General features: G+C 39.9%; 2 protein-coding genes across 3 annotated transcripts; one reads left to right on the top strand and one right to left on the bottom strand.

The window, feature by feature from the left end:
- Nucleotides 1-2,407: 2,407 nt before the first annotated feature.
- On the top strand, nucleotides 2,408-5,770 carry LOC148369579 (uncharacterized). Its single transcript, XM_088331655.1, has 6 exons — nucleotides 2,408-2,821; nucleotides 2,927-3,028; nucleotides 4,458-4,489; nucleotides 4,577-4,602; nucleotides 4,995-5,051; nucleotides 5,276-5,770. Exons 1-6 carry the CDS (start codon nucleotides 2,737-2,739, stop codon nucleotides 5,490-5,492), a joined length of 519 nt encoding a protein of 172 aa, XP_088187781.1. The 5' UTR covers nucleotides 2,408-2,736; the 3' UTR covers nucleotides 5,493-5,770.
- LOC148369578 (uncharacterized) lies at nucleotides 4,966-15,134 on the bottom strand. Of its 2 annotated transcripts, XM_088331652.1 has the most exons (8): nucleotides 14,777-15,133; nucleotides 11,568-11,606; nucleotides 11,176-11,484; nucleotides 10,096-10,404; nucleotides 9,388-9,702; nucleotides 7,440-7,589; nucleotides 7,165-7,231; nucleotides 4,966-6,993 (listed from the first exon to the last, which is right to left on the bottom strand). In XM_088331652.1, exons 1-7 carry the CDS (start codon nucleotides 14,805-14,807, stop codon nucleotides 7,185-7,187), a joined length of 1,200 nt encoding a protein of 399 aa, XP_088187778.1. In that variant the 5' UTR covers nucleotides 14,808-15,133; the 3' UTR covers nucleotides 4,966-6,993; nucleotides 7,165-7,184. The 2 variants fall into 2 exon arrangements, with proteins under 2 accessions (XP_088187778.1, XP_088187779.1); XM_088331653.1 differs by lacking the exon at nucleotides 7,440-7,589 and having other exon boundaries at nucleotides 14,777-15,134.
- Nucleotides 15,135-19,234: the final 4,100 nt, after the last annotated feature.

The following is a 19,234-nucleotide window of genomic DNA, read 5'->3' as shown; positions in this document are numbered from 1 at the left end:
AGAGAGTCTCAAAATTATTTATATATATTATTTAACATGTAATCATCAAATGAAGGAAACGCATTTTCTACAGTTTAGTGTGTAATATTGATTAATGATAACACATGTACACATACAGACTGATCAAGAAGACCTATTTTTTTCTAAAAAATCAATAAGGTTGTCCCGACTGCCCATTGCCCTCACCTGGGCCCGCTTGTTTGGCACCAGCTGCTGCTTGTTGCCTGATTGGCTCCCGTCCTATTTAAACTCAGTGCTCCCATTCACTCCTTGTCAGTCCGTCAACGAACCTCTGCACTTGCAAGACGTCCATTTTAAAACTCTGTCCGGTATCCTGCTTGTGTATCCAGTATCCGGTATCGATCCCTTCTGTCCCGTCCTTTATCTTGCTCCAGTATCGATCCCGTCCTGTCCGGTATCTTGCTCCAGTATCCAGTATCGATCCCGTTCTGTCTGGTATCTTGCTCCAGTATCCGGTATCGAGCTTGTGTGAAAATTAAGATATAATCTAAGATTTTTTTTTTAAACAAAATCCTTGAATTTTTCATTTTAGTGTCACTGTGGTGAGGGGAGTGACCTAATTTGTTTATTTAGATTAGAGGTTAAAAACAATAGATTTATGGACTGTAGTACATTCTTAGATCGGTGGTCTCCAAAGTGGTGCCCGCGGGCATCAGGTAGCCCTCTAAGAACATCCGAGTAGCCCGTGGACAGGTTTTGAAAATAGCTCATCAGTGATGGGTTATTGCGATTTTTCAGGGAATCTTATTATGTTTTGATGGTTGAGTGAGCCTTTTTAAATTCACTTCCAATAGGTACAACCTGGTAACACCGTAATAACACCTTCTTATAACATAAGTTGTTCTTTTTAGAAATCCATTAAAAAAAAAAATTACTCAAATCACTTACAAAAACTAGCTTTCAGCCTCAAAAATGTTGTTGGCCCCTGCTCTATACAGTAGACTCTGGGTGTCAAAGTCAATTGGACAGTGGGCCGAATAGAGAATGTGATCAAATGTTGAATATTTTTAAAATAGTGCATATGATACAGTTCTTCGCTCTGAATCTGCTGGTCTACAACTGATCCCAGGAGCCAAGAAGAGAGCGTTTGCTATAACTTACGAATGACCTATATTTCATGTTGACAATATCTGTGTATTGTTTGTTATTGGAGCATCTGTTGCAGCCTGGTCATCCTGGAAGAAGGATTACCTCATGTGCTTTTCAAGGTTTCCTCATGTTGAGGTTTTTGAGTGTTCCCTTTTCCCTCATGTAGGTTTTAGATCAGGGGATGGTGAAATAATAGTCTGTAGTTTGCAATGATCTGTGAAGCCCTTTGAGACCCCTTGTGCTTAAGGGTTATACAAATTAACATGACTTGACTTGACACGGACCCAGACTGAAACTACTCGAAACCTGACCGATGTATTCCACTATGACCATATATGGCTCTGTCAATAATCATTAGTTTTCATCAGGCACACAAAATAAATTTCTTGATACAAAAATCCCTATAGCATGAACGTCGAAGTGTCCTTGGGCAAGACTCTGAATCCCCAACGCCCCCGATGAGCAAGTAGTTGCATGGCTGACGCTGCTATCGGTTAGTTAGTGTGTGTAAAAGGCAAAGTGTGAAGCACATTGTAAAGCGCTTTGGGAGGTCTTCATTAACTTGAAAAGCTCTATATAAATGCAGACCATTTACATTTACTATTCAGGCACCTTCGGTGGTCCAATGTTATCTATTATAGCAAAAGTGGACTACATTTACTTCGCTCAACTGAAAATTATTCAAAATGTGATTAGATTTATTTTTATTTAACACAACTTTTTCTTCATGTATTAGGGACGTACAGTGAAAAATCACTACGAGCCCTGGCGTATGATACAACAATGTATAAAACGCATCGGGGCGGCAGTAGCTCAGGAGGTAGAGGGCTTGTCTTGGGATCAAGGGATCCCAGTTCCAATCCCGGCTCGCCCGTGTTACATGTCGAAGTGTCCTTGGGTAAGACACTGAACCCTTAATACCCCCAATAAGCAGGTTAGCGCCTTAGATGGCTGCAAGGCCGCTATTGGGAAATGTGGAGCACATTGTAAAGCGCTTTGGGAAGTCATTGACTTGAAAAGCGCTATATAAAATGCAGATCATTTCATTTTCATTTCATTTCATTTCATCCCTAAATTTGGCACATTCTGTGCCCCCAAAAAAGTCAGATATATTTGTCGAAAAAGAAACAGCTACCCTCAAAATAACAAAACATCATTTTAGTTTTAAAATCAAACTTAACACATTGTGAAGGAATGTCGCTACCACCAGGAACCACTTGGTAGTGCTCGATTTAGTGAAGCCTGCTAAAAAAAGGCGGGGTGGAACACGGAAGTAGACGCTCTCAAGGTGCGATTGGTTTCAATATCAGGGCAAAAACGAGGGGTGGTTTGCAAGGAACTTTCATTCACATAATAGGATGGAAACGAGAACGCAAGGATAACTACGACAGAAGAACCAAACATCCCGACAGAAAAACCGTGTTATTTTTTTCCCCCCGGAAAAAAATAGCAAATCCGAACGATGTCACAGAAACTGTTGATCTGATCGCTAGTTACACGGACGACGTGTGGGGAAAGGAAAGAAGCACCGAGGTGTTGTGCAAAGACTGCCCTTGCCAGCCTTAATTATTTTTAGCAACCGAAATATTCCGAATATTGATACGCATTTTAGCAATCTGCAAGCACATGATGTATACCTTGAGCTCCAAATCTTCTGGCGAGATTAGTGACCTCCTGGACGAATATGGGATAAAACATGGTCCTGTAGTCGGTCAGTATTTAATTTTAATCCATTTGTCTGCGGCAATAGTTTTCTTATTTTGACTTGGATTTCTCTGTGCTTTTCTAATTCTGTTGTCGCTTGCTGATACTGAAGAATCCACCCGAAGTTTATACGAGAAGAAGATTAGAGAGGCGATGGTTAAAGAGAAAAGAAGTCCCTCTAAAAAACCGGACAAAACGTTCTACAGAGAAGAAGGTAAAGGGGAACTGGAAATGTTTTCCGTAAAAAATACGTAACATTGGGGCATTGAGGAAAATGTCCGTGTGTATGTGCTGCGGATAAGTTGTCCTACGCAAAAAAATGAGAAACTACAAATCCCAACATCCAACTAAAGTCTGCGATCACCAGTAGACTTCTGTACTCTCGAGACCACAATAAAGCAAAAATGACCATATCAATCCCTACCTTATTTGGGAATTTTTCGAAAGCGCCTTATTACTCTGTAGCAGTTTTTAGAGAATTGTGCGCAAAATTTCTCGTTCATTTATTGAGTTTGACAACTTTTTGCCTGGAACATTCTTGTCAAGCAACACAATTTACTATTTCAACAGTGTCGGGCTTGGTAATTTATTGAACATGTATACACACAAACATTCTCTCCTTGCTTGATATTTTTTAAGCTTCTTATTAACTTCAATGATTGAACAATTGATTGGTATTCTCAAAATGTAATTACAGTACATACTGTATATTTCCCCCAATTCAAGGTCACTCTTGATTTTTATACAGCCATTCCATTTCCAAAATCTTGACCTCACCACACCTTTTTTGGTACACATTTATGCAAAAATGTTTTTTAAAACGAAAGATATGGTCAAATGTAAGAGTTAGAGTAGGCCTAATTGTGAAGAGGTAGTAAATGTTTTTGTTGAAGGAGATATTGAAGTGTTCTTAAGTCTTACATAAAGAGTGTTCCCAGGTTCCTTTGTTGCCTGGGTTGTCGCCACAACACTTCCGGTGGTGCATCTTGGGCAAGTACAGCCTGGCGACTTCCATCCCTCTCCACGCAGGTTTTCTTTTTTTTTTTTTTTGGGGGGGTGGGGGGGTTTGCTCCTCATATTTAACAGATAGTACTTGCTTCAATGCTTACCTGGAGCAGGAGAAGCCACCTGATCTGACTCAGATACAGCACTTTCATCATCTGGTCACTGTTGGGGGTGTCGAGCGTCCTACACACCACTTTGAAGTCATAAGCTTCTAAATCGTAAAGCTGCAGGTTTTTAGAAATTGCAATAAATCCCAGGAAATTTTGTGGACAGTAAAAATATCTGGAAAATACTATGGAGTTATGAAAAAGTACATTTGTTTCACCATGTTACATGTCCCAGGGGTTGGGATAATAACAATAGCTGTTAGCTTGTGATTTCAACAAGCAAACAAAAAATAAGATCAAATAAACTCAAGTTAACTGATGAAGAAAAGTATTTTGAGCACCCATCACTCAGTCCTAAACATTCCAGTCTGTGTACTAGAACCACGGCACCATAGCACAATACTACTTCAACTGATTTGGGTGTCAAGGGTGCATGGGAAAATCCCCCAAGATATAAATAATAATGCAGGATTCTTATCATTTATAATTTAGCTTGTCTCATAAATGTTTGTTTTGTTTTCTCTATTTTAGAGGAAGAAGTAACATATGTTTACAGGACACCTGTAAGTAAGGCTTGAATATGTTTTCAGCTTTCTTGGCCATCTTATAGGTTTTTATTTTCTGACATTTGATCATGTCCTTTTTTGTAGACTCGAAATGATTTGCCAGAAGACAAGTAAGTTACATATCTCAAATTCTTGACAATATATACTTTTATCAAGTTTTTGTTGCGGCGAACTAGCAATTTCTTTGGTTAGAAAAGCACATGTAGAATCTCTACATTCTTGTGTATTGAGATGTGCGACATTTTAAATTAAAAAGGAACGTCACGGTGTTGCTACTTCACATATTTGCATAATGTTCTGCATTCTGATTTGCTAAACAGTCTCCCTGCTCATTAATTTGATGGTACAGTAGTTATTTGTAAAAAAAAAAAAAAAAACTTGTTTTTACAGTACTTTGACCCTGTAAATAGGGTTTTATTTTTTAAGTTTCACATTTTTAGAACCCAACCGCCACAATAAACGAGGGATCAGTGTAATATATATATTTGTATTTTATCTCCAGCAGTCGGCTTTATATGAGTGCAAAACCAAGGTGGACAGAGAGGGAGTTTCAACACGAGTGAGTACTTGGTCTAAAAATCTGCAGTTACCTGTATGTTTGTCCTGTACTCAGATGTATTGTGTTACATTAAGCTATCATATTGTGCTAATTAACAAAAATATAATATGGATACTTTAGTGTCAGATCATTTACTATTGTGATTACTGTTCGGTTTGTTTAGTTTTCAGTTCTTTCATATGCAATATAGAAACATGTGCGACGATATTCCTGTTGGGTTTCAGACACTACACCTACGACACTGCTTCCCCGTATACAAGTACCAGGCTGAGATCAACATCCAAACAAATTCATCAAAAATCAGATGTTCCCAAAGAACCTCAATCGTCTCGCTTCCTCCCAGTCTGGGTCCAGTTGGTGTTCTTCCTCATTGTGGCAGCCTTCCTTTACCTTGTCTTCTCCAACATGGAAACAAATGATTACACTAAAAGAATAGAATGATCCAAGAAAAAATCTCAACTTGAAAGAAACATTTTATCAAGAGGTTTTATTTACGATAACGCCCGTTTACCTTATTGTGACTTCATAAGAAGTGACCAATGTTACCCGTTGCTGCCGACTAAGGGCAGAGTTCACCCTTTTTGCATTGGAACAGACAAGTTAAACATAAGTTTTATGCATGCTCGCAATTAAAAAAAAAAAAACTATTTTTGTATGGTTGTAATTATAAGGTTTTAATTGTTGCCAAAATAAATAAAAATGGTTTAAGGAAAGCCCAATCTGTGTTTGTGTTCAACTCAACAAAGCATTTTTAATTATTAGTGACATATTACAATTAAATGAAACAATGGAAATAAATGCATTGATGGTTTTGAAGAAAAGTAAAACAATCAGTATAAATCATTGCATAACACATGATAGTGTTACACAATAAGTACCTAATGGCAAAGTCACATTTTACCACTCAAGTGGAAACTTAAAGTGCATAAATGCGTAATTAGGCCCTTCATTGCTTTAAACGAAACAGCTTTTTTTTTTTAATTTAAGTCTTTTCAGGTTTAACTTATTTGCTGGGCGTGCAGTATTAGCTTACAGACAGCTTACAGACTTAGATGCAGTGCAGGTGCAAAATCAAAACACCAATTCTGTGTTGAAGACTTTACATCTCAATAAAAACTAACCTTATTATGCACAGGTGTTTATGTTAATCATTTTTTAAAGTGGAATGCCTTTGGGTTGATACTAAACAATTAGACCATTACATGACCTAACAAACCTCCAGAATGTCCCATTACAATTGCTGCAATAAACAAAAACAGCTGACCATTTGAGATGTTTTAATGTGCTGTAAAATATATCACTTGTCCCAGTGTCACTAAAAATTTACCAGGTTGATTTGTTAAAAGAAAAACATTTCATTTGCCTGCTACTTTCTTGTAACCATCTTGGGCCAAGCTAAACGAAACGTTATGCAGTTTTCCTCAGTTGTTGTTGAGGTCATTTGGTTCATTTAAACTTAGGTAAAGGACAACAGCCCACACAAAATTCAATTGGGGGAATATTTTGTAGATATATATTATTCAGTTACCAACTTTACAGCTCATTTCCTATGGGCAAATTCAGATTCAAAAAGTCATAATAATTATTCTGTTTCTTTTCAGACTGGGCTGAGGCAGAGGTACCCCTCACAACCTGCTACTAATATGTGTAAACAAGAACTAAGTACATTTTATTATACACTACTTTAGAACAAAGGTCATTGCTAGTAAATGGAGTTGAGATGCAGTACTATGTAGGAAACCTAAATTTGAATAAAAATACAAAATAAAACATATACCATTCAGAGTCAGAATGAGTTTTAGTAAGGATAGCTGATGAAGCCAATAGAATCCCTTGTAGATGCAGTCCTTTCACAGTCAGCTTTATCATGTTGTAAAGAAGAATTGCAAGCTTCTTTACAAGTGCTTACATGTCTTCTCAGAGCAATCACCAGCAAAATATACTGTATAACAATAAAAAACATTCAAAACTTATTTCAAGCATTTGTTTCTATAAATTAAAGTGACAATACCACATTTTGCATAATGAAATCAATAGACTGAAATTATTTAACACATTTGATAAAAGGAGACAAAAATCAAACACTGGATAGATTTTAATGTATAACATGTACCTTTGGGAATGTGCCTAGCTTCATTGTAGCTTGTTGATTGATAAGGCAACATAAGAGTTTTCCACACCTGTAGAAAGAAGCATACATTGTTATCCAAACAGTTTAAACAAATGTTAAAATACCAAGTTATGATAATGTTTCGTCAACTACCCCCCCCCCCCCTTCCCTGTATTTTTAACCAATTAGAAGTAACTTTCCTAGTTACATTCAACAAATCTCGACTACAGTTGGTCATTGTGGTAATTTGGGGCTGGGCTTAAAAACAACTGACTTACAAGTTCTGGTCCCTCGCTCGAGTTCAGACGGTTTTCTCTCCTTTTTGCACATCACATTGGCAACAATAACAATAATAATAACAGCAACAATAAATGTGACGCCAGAGACAAGCCAGCTGATCATCACTGGACTCAGAACTGGGTCTGGATCTGAGGGTGGAAGATTTTATTGTCAGTGACAAGTGCTCAATTTAATGGATAAGAACAACAAAAATATCAGCAAACAGCTATTCATGACACATTCAAACAGAGTAAAAGGGTCATCGGTAACGTATGTCCTTGTGAAATTTAAATTACCGTGCTTAAATGTAGCTGTCCCGGTACTTTAATGTTCTACAATTAGTGCATTCAAATACGTATGTACAGATACAACGTCCACTTTTCACATTGTCATTATCTTACATTTATTGACTTTTACAATTACCGTATTTTCCGCACTATAGGGTGCGCCGGGTTATAGGGCGCACCCCCAAAAAATAGTTTTTGGTCCTATATCTTCCATAGATAAGGCGCACCGGATTATAAGGCGCTACAATGGGAACGTCGACAAAACAGTCAGATAGTTCAGTCAGACTTTTACCCCCTTAACATTCCGAAAGCTTGCAAAAAAGCAAATACGTGTCGTAGACACTTGCGGATGCGGTGTCCGTACGATGTCACTCAAATGCATCGTTCCAAATATCATTCGGAAGGTTAAAGCCTTGGGATTCAAGAAATGCCAACCATTCCTTAGTTTCTATTTTCTTTTTCGCTCGCAACTTTACTGTGCATATGACAATAAACACTTGGAATTAAGTTTAATTTAAAAAAAAGACCCATCACAGAAACATCGATATCACTCTGAAACAAGATACTGGGAAAACGTATAGCCGGAGTAGCTCACCTAAGTCGTTGTGTTCAATAATAATGTGCAACCATGGTCCTCTTATATCCGTGAGTGTATTAAATCCAGGAGAGTAAAATATTTACAAATACAGTACAGAATAGTAAAATACTGTTTCCTCTATGCCGTAGTTCGACCTAACATGCTATTCACATTCATCTTTTTCGGCCAATTGCAGGCTTTGTTTTGCCCCTTAGCCTATACAAGCCTGTAAATGATAAAAAGGATCCGCCCCCTTTACCTCCGAATAACTTTAGCCAATAGTGATCGATTCAACTGATGATTGACACATCTTTTTTGACCAATTGCAGGGTTTGTTTTGCCCCTTTAGCCTATCCGAGCCTCTAAATGATAAAAAGGATCCGCCCCCTTTACCTCCGAATAACTTTAGCAAATAGTGATAGATTCAAATGATGATTGACACATTTGTTAGCCAATGAAACGCCGGTATATAAATCCCATCATACACCGCGGACTACTTCACGTTCGGGGGAAAATCTAGTCGGCGGCTGTTGCATTAGTCACAAGACTTTGCGACCCACCATTGAGCCATATATAAGGCGCATGGTCAGCTTTTGAAAAAAAATGAAGACTTTTAGATGCGCCTTATAGTGCGGAAAATACGGTAATAAAGTGAATGTAAACTGACAAAAAGCCCAATTAAAATAAAAATCCTATTTTCTTTTAAATACCATGTTCAAATTAAAAGATAAATGTTTAAAACTGGTAAACGTGCAAAGAATAAAGCGGCAGTCAAATATAGTGCATAAAGGTGCTTTTATCATCCCTTTTCCGTTTTTTTGGGCTTATTTGGTGCGGCTAAAACAGCAGCCAGGGACATAGTTGGGTTGTTGGCATGTGTCATCAACTGTAGTATAATGACAAACAAAGGTGGGCTACGTCTGACACACTTAAACTAATAAATTCTGGCACCATTTTTAATGTATATTTTATAAGTAATGCATACCTAAGAAGAGGTAATACGCATGTTAATTTCTGCCTGTTCTTACATTTAATGCCAACTACAGTGCTGCCCTTGAAAAATAAAAGCCTAAGAAGTTTCACCTCTGACAGATATTGGTAGTGCCTGGCTCTCCCTTGAGACAAAGGTACGTCCTCCCAGCTGAACCCGATACAGGCAGTAGTAGTAGCCCTCATGTAAGCTGTGGGCACTGGTGAAATTGAAAGTGACGGAGGGGCTGAGGGCCGGCAGAGACTGGTGCACTGTGCCATTAGGACGGATGAGACGCAACTGAAAGGAGCCTCCGGGATACGGTTGTGGTGTGGAGCACGTGATGTTAAAACGCTGGCCCATGATGACGGAACCAGCTGGGGCCTCAGATGATGTGTTGTACCAGTGCTGAGGGGTCAGGAGCTCCACTGCGACCACAGCAAAAAAATTCCAAAAGATATTTCACTGTAAGGAGAAGCCCTCTAATTTTGTTTTACTTGTGTGAAATGACATTCAAGTCAAATTATGTGTTCTTTGTTATTTGTAGATCTATATTTGTTATTGTGTTACAATTGTATACTCTCAGTCAGTAAGGACCTCATGTCGGGACAAGTTTGCTCCAGGGGACTTTTATAAAAAGGTGCGATGCTACTTAGCAGGTTTTTAATTTTCACAGGTTGTTCTGGTCCCCATTAACCGTAATAACAAAGGGATCTCTAGTCTGTGCCACAAAACCAAACATCATAGAACAACAGCCTGGGACTAACTCTTAGGCTGAATAAATGTGTGATAGTTAAATAATGAAAACTTTACTGACTTACCTACAGTAATATTGACAGGGTTGCTTGGTGGGGAGCTAAGTATCTGAGAAGCCGAGCTGCCTCTGACCCAGTAGCAACAGCTATAGCTGCCCTGTTGAAAAGTCTCTATGTTGGGCAGAGTCATCTCCACCCTTGACTGACTCATATCTGCTCTCTGTGTCACCATGGGCGTGGAAACGCCATTCCTGTACAGGTGGAAGTCGCTGATGTGGTGACCTGGCAAAACGCTGCAGCTGAATCGAACTGCTTCCCCGGTGGAGAACACGTTGTGGGGGGACAACAGGGAAAGAAAGGGCATAAACAGGGTACCTGTGTGGCAAAGAGAGGGTAGTTACAAGATATTACATGACAGATTTGGGGGTTTACTTAACACTTGGGCTGAATTGCAGATATCCTCAAACTTGTTAATGATAAAACATGTTTCTTCAGACCAAAAACCGTTTTATTGTTTTCTTTATTATCACAAAAAATGTAAAACACAATTACATTTGTATTTGAATGACCAAATTATTGAGGACACCTTAATTTGCAACAAAGGTTATTAAGACTTTTTCAACCAAAATAAACAAAGAGCTGCGAAACATTGAAAATCATATTTCAGAACGCATCAAAAGACTTTGAAAACTTATTTGTGGAATCATTTAAAAACACAATTTTTAAGTCAAAAGTGGTTCTGAGAAAATGTCACACACAAAGGAACCACACACCAAACCTGCCATTTCTGCATGTGTCCAGCAGCGCAATAAATAACCAAGGAACAGATGGACTCGTCATGTTGCGTATGTAAAAAAATACAAACATTACAAATGTCAATTTCCTTGTACTATCTAATTCAGTCCACATGCAGGATGACAGCTATTTTGCACATTTACTGCCCTCCAGAGGACAGAAAGAGCATTTAGTTAGCATTTATTTTTAAAATCATATCATTTGATCGGAATAAACTAGAGACTAGCTTTTATTGACATATTTAGGAATTTATGAGTGTCCTGACGGAATCATCCAACGGGCCTGGATTATTGTATTTGGTAGCACTGTAGACATGCAAACATAAAGCACCTGATTGCTTCATTTGCTCACCTGAGCATTTGACCCCTGCATCATTTTCATGGGTGCAGTGGGGGTGACTGTGCAAAAGGACGGCACACCGGGTCAAACTGGACTCGTGTCCAGTGCACTGAACGTGCCGTAGCCAGATCTGTCCCCGGCCCGCACCGAAGGCCGCACCGTGGAGGGCCGACTCCGCCAGACCGCAGGCCAGCTCTAGGCACACCACGTCAGCCTCGCGGAGATCCCAGCCATGGTCGCAAACTGTACCCCACTGGTTATGGCGGAGAATCTCAACACGGCCGGAACACTTGTTCTCTCCATCCACAAGTCTGAGACTTTCTGAAAAAAAAAACAGAAACAACATTTAGGAGGATTACATCCAGCATTGCGAAGGAAGACTTTGGTTCCAAATCTTAGCTTACCAAAAGCAGTGACTCTGTCCCGCAGAACACCCAAAATACCTTCAGAAGGAATAGACAACTAAATTATAGACACTGAACACAAGTTTCAACTCTAGCCACTGTGTTGTTAAATTTGACAAGTAAAATAAACACCTAGGGCTGGGCGATATGGCCCTAAAATGAATTGTAAATCTTATCAGTAATTAAAGTAAAACTGAAAATATGGGATGGATAGGATGTGCAATTCGTGTTTGGTGTATTGGATTTGTAAGGCTAGTGATGCGGTTCCCATATGTTCCTCGCCGGAGACTCGGAACCGGTGGAGATGGCGCCACTCGTTTTCGTGAATTTGATGTGCTGGGTCACTCATTTGTAAAACCTCAATATACCTGTAGCTCTCAAAAATCTGAATCCATTTCTATTTGTAGTTGGTATGGGGCTTCCTCATATATCACCAAAATTTTGCACCCACCCTTAAAAAAGTTATTAGCGTCATTGGACACCTTGATGCCATTAAAATATAACTCCGTATATAATAATTGAGACCATTACTTTCTGTCATTTGAGATAACGTTGTATAATGAGGAAGAAATCATACGGATATGCTATCAGGAATAGCAACTAGAGTTGTTTCAGGGGCTCTATTTGCTCCCCGTGTGATACATGGATACCATAAATATGGTAGGCCTGGTTTTGCGCTCTGTGTTGGATCTATCAATTATGTTTGTTTGATTAAATAATTAATTCCATGACAAATGCTCAAAGATGAATAACTAAGTTACAGAGACAGCTTGTATTTCCCATTGATTGAGAGTAGCTTGACTAAATGCCATAGTCACCTAGTACTGAGGTCGGGAACGTATGGCTCGCAATAACGATATGGCTCTTATCTAGCTCAGAGATCAAATACAGCCATGATAATCTTTCCAATACCATTCCAATTTTGATATATGCAAAGCCAAAAAGACACAGTAATTGCATGGTTCGGTCCAGAATACATAGGGCAGAGTCGCAACTACTGTACAGTTTATAGTCACGGTGTTACAGCAACAGATCCCGTTTTGGCTGTACATCTCCATGGAATTCTCTATAGGGAAGCTCATTAAACAATGTACGGTATGTGCACTGTTGAGACACGTTATGATGAAAACCCACACAACAAATCAACACCCAAAAATGCTAGCCAAGCACCCAGAGCAATTTGATTGGCCGAGTGGTAGGTGTTGGCGTTCATGTAGGTAGGGGATCATCCCTATCCTTCTTGTTTGCAGTATTCTGTGACATTTTTAGAAAAGAACTCTGCCGGCACCCTGTTTTGAAACAATTACATATGACAAAAATGACGGTCAAAACGAACCTCAACGACCTTGAATAACACTGGCTCTGCCATTATTACCATTTAATAGATTTTATCAAATCATCAAAGATCACACAGTGAAATAAAATGCTCTGAAGAATTAGCTTTAGTCTGGAGAGCGGGTTTGGTGGTTTAGTTGAATATATTTTTTTAAACTATATGGTGCAGCTCTCAAAAAAAAAAAAAAAAATCTTAGCTTTCATGGCTCTTTGAGTCATAAAGGCTTCCAACCCCTGAACTACAGTAGTTGGTAACGATTTGGTAGTCAGCACTATTTTTTTAAATTAATCTTAAGAATTTCTACCGTGAAGATTCACAATGTAACAATTTTTAAAATTGACAATTTTTAAATTAATGAAATAATGATATTGATTCTGTTAATAGCCCTTCTACAAGGACATTGATGACAGCTTGGTTTAAAACAGAGACTGGCAACATTATGTATGTATATATTTTTAATTACACTTCTGATAAATACTGCAACCGTTTTGTAAACAAAAACTGCTTGAATGAGCAACCTGTCGAGTTATTTGTAGTTTCAAGCGAGGGTTGCAGTTCGAAGATTATAATTCATGCGTTTGTTACCTCCCGTCTCGATTACTGTAATGCACTACTCTCCGGCCTCCCAAAGTGCAAAATTAAGAGCCTTCAGCTGGTACAAAAATCTGCAGCGAGGCTTTTAACTAAGACAAGAAAGTTTGATCACATTAGCCTGATTTTAGCTAACCTGCATTGGCTCCCTGTTAGCTATGATGTGACTTTAAGGTTCTGTTGGTAGTCTACAAAATCATGCAAGGACTTGCTCCCTCATATCTTTCAGATTTAATTTCGCCCTATGTACCGGTCCGGAGCCTTCGCTCTGAAAATGCTGGTATACTCGTGATCCCAAGGGCCAAGAAGACATCTGCAGGTTCGAGAGCGTTCGCCATACGGGCGCCAGTGCTGTGGAATGCTCTTCCCCTGAGATTTGATCTGCAACCTCAGTGGAACTGTTCAAATATAGGCTTAAAACACACTTCTATTCTTTAAGATACGAATAACCTGTATTTTATGTTGACAATATCTGTGTATTATTTGTTATTGCAACATCCATTGCAGTCTGGTCATCCTGGAAGGGGTTTTTAAGGGTTATTGTTCTATCTTCGTTATTCATTATCCATTATCCGTTATCAGTCAGTTCATAATACGCTACAAAGCCTAGGAGCCGGGACACTTACTCTCAGCCAAAAGGGCAAGCTAAGGTCCTAGCCCTAAAGCCTTGCTGCGATCATTGCGAATGCACCGATCCCGGAGGTACTGCAATACCGGGCCGATGCGTGCAGTGGACAGAGCAAGCTCTGCATAGACAGTACACAATCTTATAACCACAGTTGGCATCCTGGAAAGGGGATTACCTCATGTGCGGTCCATTCTCAAGGTTTCTTCATTTTCCTCATGTTGAGGTTTTCACTTGCCCTCGTGTAGGTTTTAGATCAGGGGATGGTGTAGTAATAGTCTGTGGTTTGCAATAATCTGTGGTCTTTGCAGCCCTTTGAGACTCTGTGTGATTAAGGGCTATCCAAATAAACATGACTTGACTTAATGTGAGTGTTTACTAGCAACTTGAAAGTACATTTTAGGCCCCTTAAATATCAGAATTTCATGGGATGCCAGAATTTGGCTTTCAAAAAACATTGAAAATTTACAATTGGGCTTTGAAACAATAATTAGGGTTCATAATATTTAAATGTAAGGCACTTTGGTGTATTACAAAAAAAAGGTGATATATCAGTCAGGTAATATTGTCCAACAACACGAGGAAATTTACGTTGCTTACTAATGACACGACCATGCTTAAATTATTAGCACACCTAATTAAAAACTGACAGCTTACCCGTCAGCAGAATGTGGAGGAACGTTAACATCGTTTCCCCCTCACCCTTCCATTAAGCAACGGTGTCTGAATGATGCACGTCCGGCGGAGTGCTGAAGGAAGGACGGAGACTGCAACAAGTATGCACCATTTGCTAGCTTAGTTGAGAGTGCATGCTTTCCGACCAAGTGCTAACTAATATAATTTTAATTAACTGGACGTCACTAATGTAAACTTCTAGTAGACATTACCGAAATTGAATTGACAAGTACGGTAGGTTTGAGATTGAATCCGTCACGATATTCGCACCATGTCGGGATAGATTTAGTTTAGTTTGCACATCCGGGTCAGTCACTAGATTCAGATTAGCAGTACTTGAGAAGTCCGCCAGGGTTCAGCAACTGCAATTTATTAGTGTATGTTTTCGCTTGTGCCGCCAAGGCAGTTTTTCAACAAGTTTGCCAAGAGACCTCGTCTCGTGTGCCGCAAAATTTTGTCTTATTTTATTTTAGAAAAAAAAATGTTTAGTGTCTTAACTTTCATTCAATGAACAACGAGTAACTGAAAAATGCATCCAGATATAGGTTGCCAGCAGATTTCATTTTTTTTAAATAATAAATTAATCTGTCCATGAGATAGCATAGGGATTAATATAATTTATTTTGTTTGGTATTTTTATTATTTTAAAATTATTATCTTTCTGGACACAAAAACAGAAAAAACGTTTGCTGGCAGATAATTTCTGCCAGTTTAAAGACAGAAATATAGTAAAACAACAACAACAAAAGCATGTTACAAATATATTAAAATTCATATTTACAGAAAAAGTATGAACCAAAATAAATAATCTGCATACCTGCCAACACTACTGCTTTACAAGTTCGACTAAGGCTTAAAAAAATATATTAAAAAATAATTTAGATTTGTTATTTTTTTAATCTACCGCTTTTTAAATTGTAAACAACAACACAAAGTTGACTCACCTAGCGTTTTAGTCTACGGCTGCTTTATTTTGAAGCGAGACTTTAGTCTTTGTGCGTGAATAAACTGTTGAAAAGTTTGCAGTTTTCGGTTTTAAACACGCATGTTTTTTAATATTACGTTTTTTTAGTATTGTGTTTCAAGTGAAAAGCTAGAGTATGTGATCAAGTCTAACCTTTTTTTTAATGCCAAATGGTTCGCATGTATAGACAACAGTCTCCACATAGGTTTAAAAATGTCAATTAAAGCTACATAGTTTAAGGTGATAGAACGCATCCAAGTTGTCTTCGGGCAGTGGGCCTGAGCTAGTTGCCAGCCAGTCGCAGGGCACACGGACAGACAATTTGCTCGCTAATTTCACAACAAGGGACAATTTGAACCAGCCAATTAACTTAACATGCGTATTTTTCGAATGTGGGCAAAAATCAGAGTGCCTGCAGAAAAGCACTCAGGCCAAGGAGTACATGCAAACTCAAGGCTGCAGCAGCTGTAATTAAACCCTGGACTTCTTTACCGTGGGGCTGCGCACGAATCAACCAACCGCCGTGCCCTAAGAATTGATTTTTATAAGTGTTAAATGGAAGGTGTGCCGTGCCCCTAGATGTTTTAATGAAAAACATCGACTTGGCTCAAATGAGGTTAAGAAACATTGGCTTAAAGAGAAGTACCTTTTAATTTTAAGTCAGTTCAAAATAAACTATATGTAACAGAGTTGAAATTTGATTGTTTTGAATGTTTTTTTTAATTCTCACAAAATCTGTGTTTTTGTTGTATTACTGTTAATATTCCGGTACCTCATTCAGTTGTTAAGTCATGGGCGTCTGCGACTGTTTTTTTCGTTTGGCACTTTATGGGCTTCAGCGCTTGCCGTAGCTTAAGTGATTTTTGTAAGCGTTGAAGGTAAGCTGTGCCCAATATCAGTTGGATAAAAAAATGCATATTTTGCTAGACATTTGAGCTGCTTTCGAAATTATTTTTGTATATAAAGATATATAAGTTGTTCTAAATGATGTGTATTAAAAAAGCACTAAATAAGAAGTTAATACAGCTTGAAATGAAAATGCAACATGTTTTGATGCAAACACGCCACGAGGTGCGGCCTGTTGAGTGATGACCCGTTCTTTTGTATCTTCAATATTTTAGATAATTGCAGTCGAGAACAGAGACCCCTGACTTTTGTATTGTTTTATTTACTGAATGCAGGTACGTGGGAAAGTTATGTTCATTGTTATTATCGAAGTTTCATTATTAATGTGCTCGCATGTTGTCTGCTTGCCGTTGCTTAAGTGATTTTTGTAAGCGTTGAAGATAATTGCAGTCGAGAACAGAGACCCCTGACTTTTGTATTGTTTTATTTACTGAATGCAGGCAATAAACCCAGAGATTGTGAAACCTTGTGTCGTGCATTAACGAGGGTCGCTACATATATCACAATTATATATTATCTTTGGTGCCATGACTATGCTTATTCTTACAAAATAAACATTTTAGAGACCATTTTCACAAATTCAGAGTGCATTTTTTGGACAATAGCCACATCACATATTACATGGCCAATTTAACTAACTGTCTTAAACATGAATGGAAAAACCCAAGTAACGTGGCTGTTTTTATGATTATAGCCTCCATGTTATAAAGCCCCAATGATTAAGAGTTCAACACTAGATGGCACTGAATTCTCTAATATGAACAAAAACCAGTGCCATATAGAGCATAGTGCAGGAGCAAGTTGACAAAAAAATGGGGGCGACTTTAGGTAAGGATTACACTGTAGTGGGTTGTACATAATTCACCCACGGAACTATTGTTTAGTTGGCGAGTTCCTAGGGGGACTCTTAATTCGACCGGTTCTAGCCACTCTCGTGTGTTTGTTTTGGTTATCGCAAGTTTACATGTTATTAAAGCAGCGTCCGTTGGCACCTTTGTTTGACACTCCGCCTACGACTCCCGTCTCTGCTCGCTACATTGGTGACCCCGACATTAGTCTCGTGGAAGTTTCCGAGGCTGTGCATACTACTGAGCATACCGTCATGGCATACGCGCCCATCCTCAAGCTCCCCGAGTTCTGGGAGTCATCAGCGCTAACGTGGTTCGCACAAGCAGAGGCTCAATTCGCCCTGCACGGAATCACTAATGATGACTCTCGCTATTACCACGTGGTGTCTGCTCTGGGGAGCTCAACTGCAGCCAGAGCGGTGAGTTTCATCACATCCCCTCCTGAACTGGATAAATATAAGGGACTGAAGGCATATCTCCTCAGAATCTTTGAACTGTCGCGTTCTGAGCGTGCTCGACGCCTCCTTGCTATTCAGGGCTTAGGAGACAGTAAGCCATCGGATCACATGGAAATGATGTTAAACTTGCTTGGCACCGAAGAGCCAAATTTTCTTTTCATTGAACTTTTTCTGCGTCACATGCCGCCGCATGTCCAGACGGCGCTTGCGAATACAACCATTACAGATCCGCGTGCACTGGCAGAGGAAGCGGACCGGTTTTTCCTGGCCACACATAGATACACACATGAGGTGCTGGCCCCTACACGCACTTACAAACCATCAAGTGCGACGCCCCCAGCCAGCAAGGCACGCGCGGCCACCGACGATCAGAATGTGTCAGGTCTGTGTTACTACCATGCACGTTTTGGGCCCAGGGCCAAGAAGTGCCGTCCCCCTTGCACCTCCAACGCGACGGGAAACTTCAAGGCCTGCACTCTGTAGCGGCCGTGAGTGCAGGCGCAAGAAACCGGCTACTGTTCATCCGGGACGCCATCTCCGGCCAAAAGTTCTTGTGTGACACCGGCGCCCAGAGGAGCGTCCTCCCTGCCACTGTGGACGATGTGGGGGGGGGGAACACATGGACCTCCATTAACTTCTGCCAATGACACCCCCATCCGCACATATGGGACACGGACAGTGGACGTGTGTTTTGGGGGTCAGCAGTTTACATGGGACTTTGTCACTGCGGATATTGCTTTTCCTCTTCTTGGTGCAGATTTTCTGTGTGCCAATGGATTACTCGTCGATGTGAAAAATGGCCGCCTCGTTGACGCATTGAATTTCTCCTCTCTCGCGTGTGTCCGCGACAAAGGGATTTTTGAGGGTCTGTCCAGCTCTCTCTTGGACGGTGATATTTACCACCGGCTCCTCGCCGAGTTCCCCAGTCTGGCGAAGCCCACCTTCTCAGCCTCCACGACCAGACATGGGGTTGAGCACCACATTGAAACCAAGGGGCCCCCGGTTCATGCCAGGGCCCGACGACTCAATCCAGACAGACTGGCAGTTGCTAAATCCGAATTTGCTAACATGGAACGTCTCGGCATCATTCGCCGATCAGACAGCCCCTGGGCCTCTCCACTACACATGGTCCCGAAACCAGGCGGTGGCTGGCGCCCATGCGGGGACTATCGCCGCCTTAACGAGGCTACCACGCCCGACCGTTACCTAGTCCCGCACATTCAAGACTTCTCTGCACACCTGGCGGGCAAACTTCTCTTTTCCA

The sequence above is a fragment of the Urocampus carinirostris genome, chromosome 3 (genome assembly GCF_059441175.1).
Source record: "Urocampus carinirostris isolate Australia breed hairy pipefish chromosome 3, RoL_Ucar_1.0, whole genome shotgun sequence".
Lineage (NCBI taxonomy): Eukaryota > Metazoa > Chordata > Actinopteri > Syngnathiformes > Syngnathidae > Urocampus > Urocampus carinirostris.
Note: the sequence above shows the minus strand (reverse complement) of the source record. Positions and strands in the feature narration are given on the sequence as shown.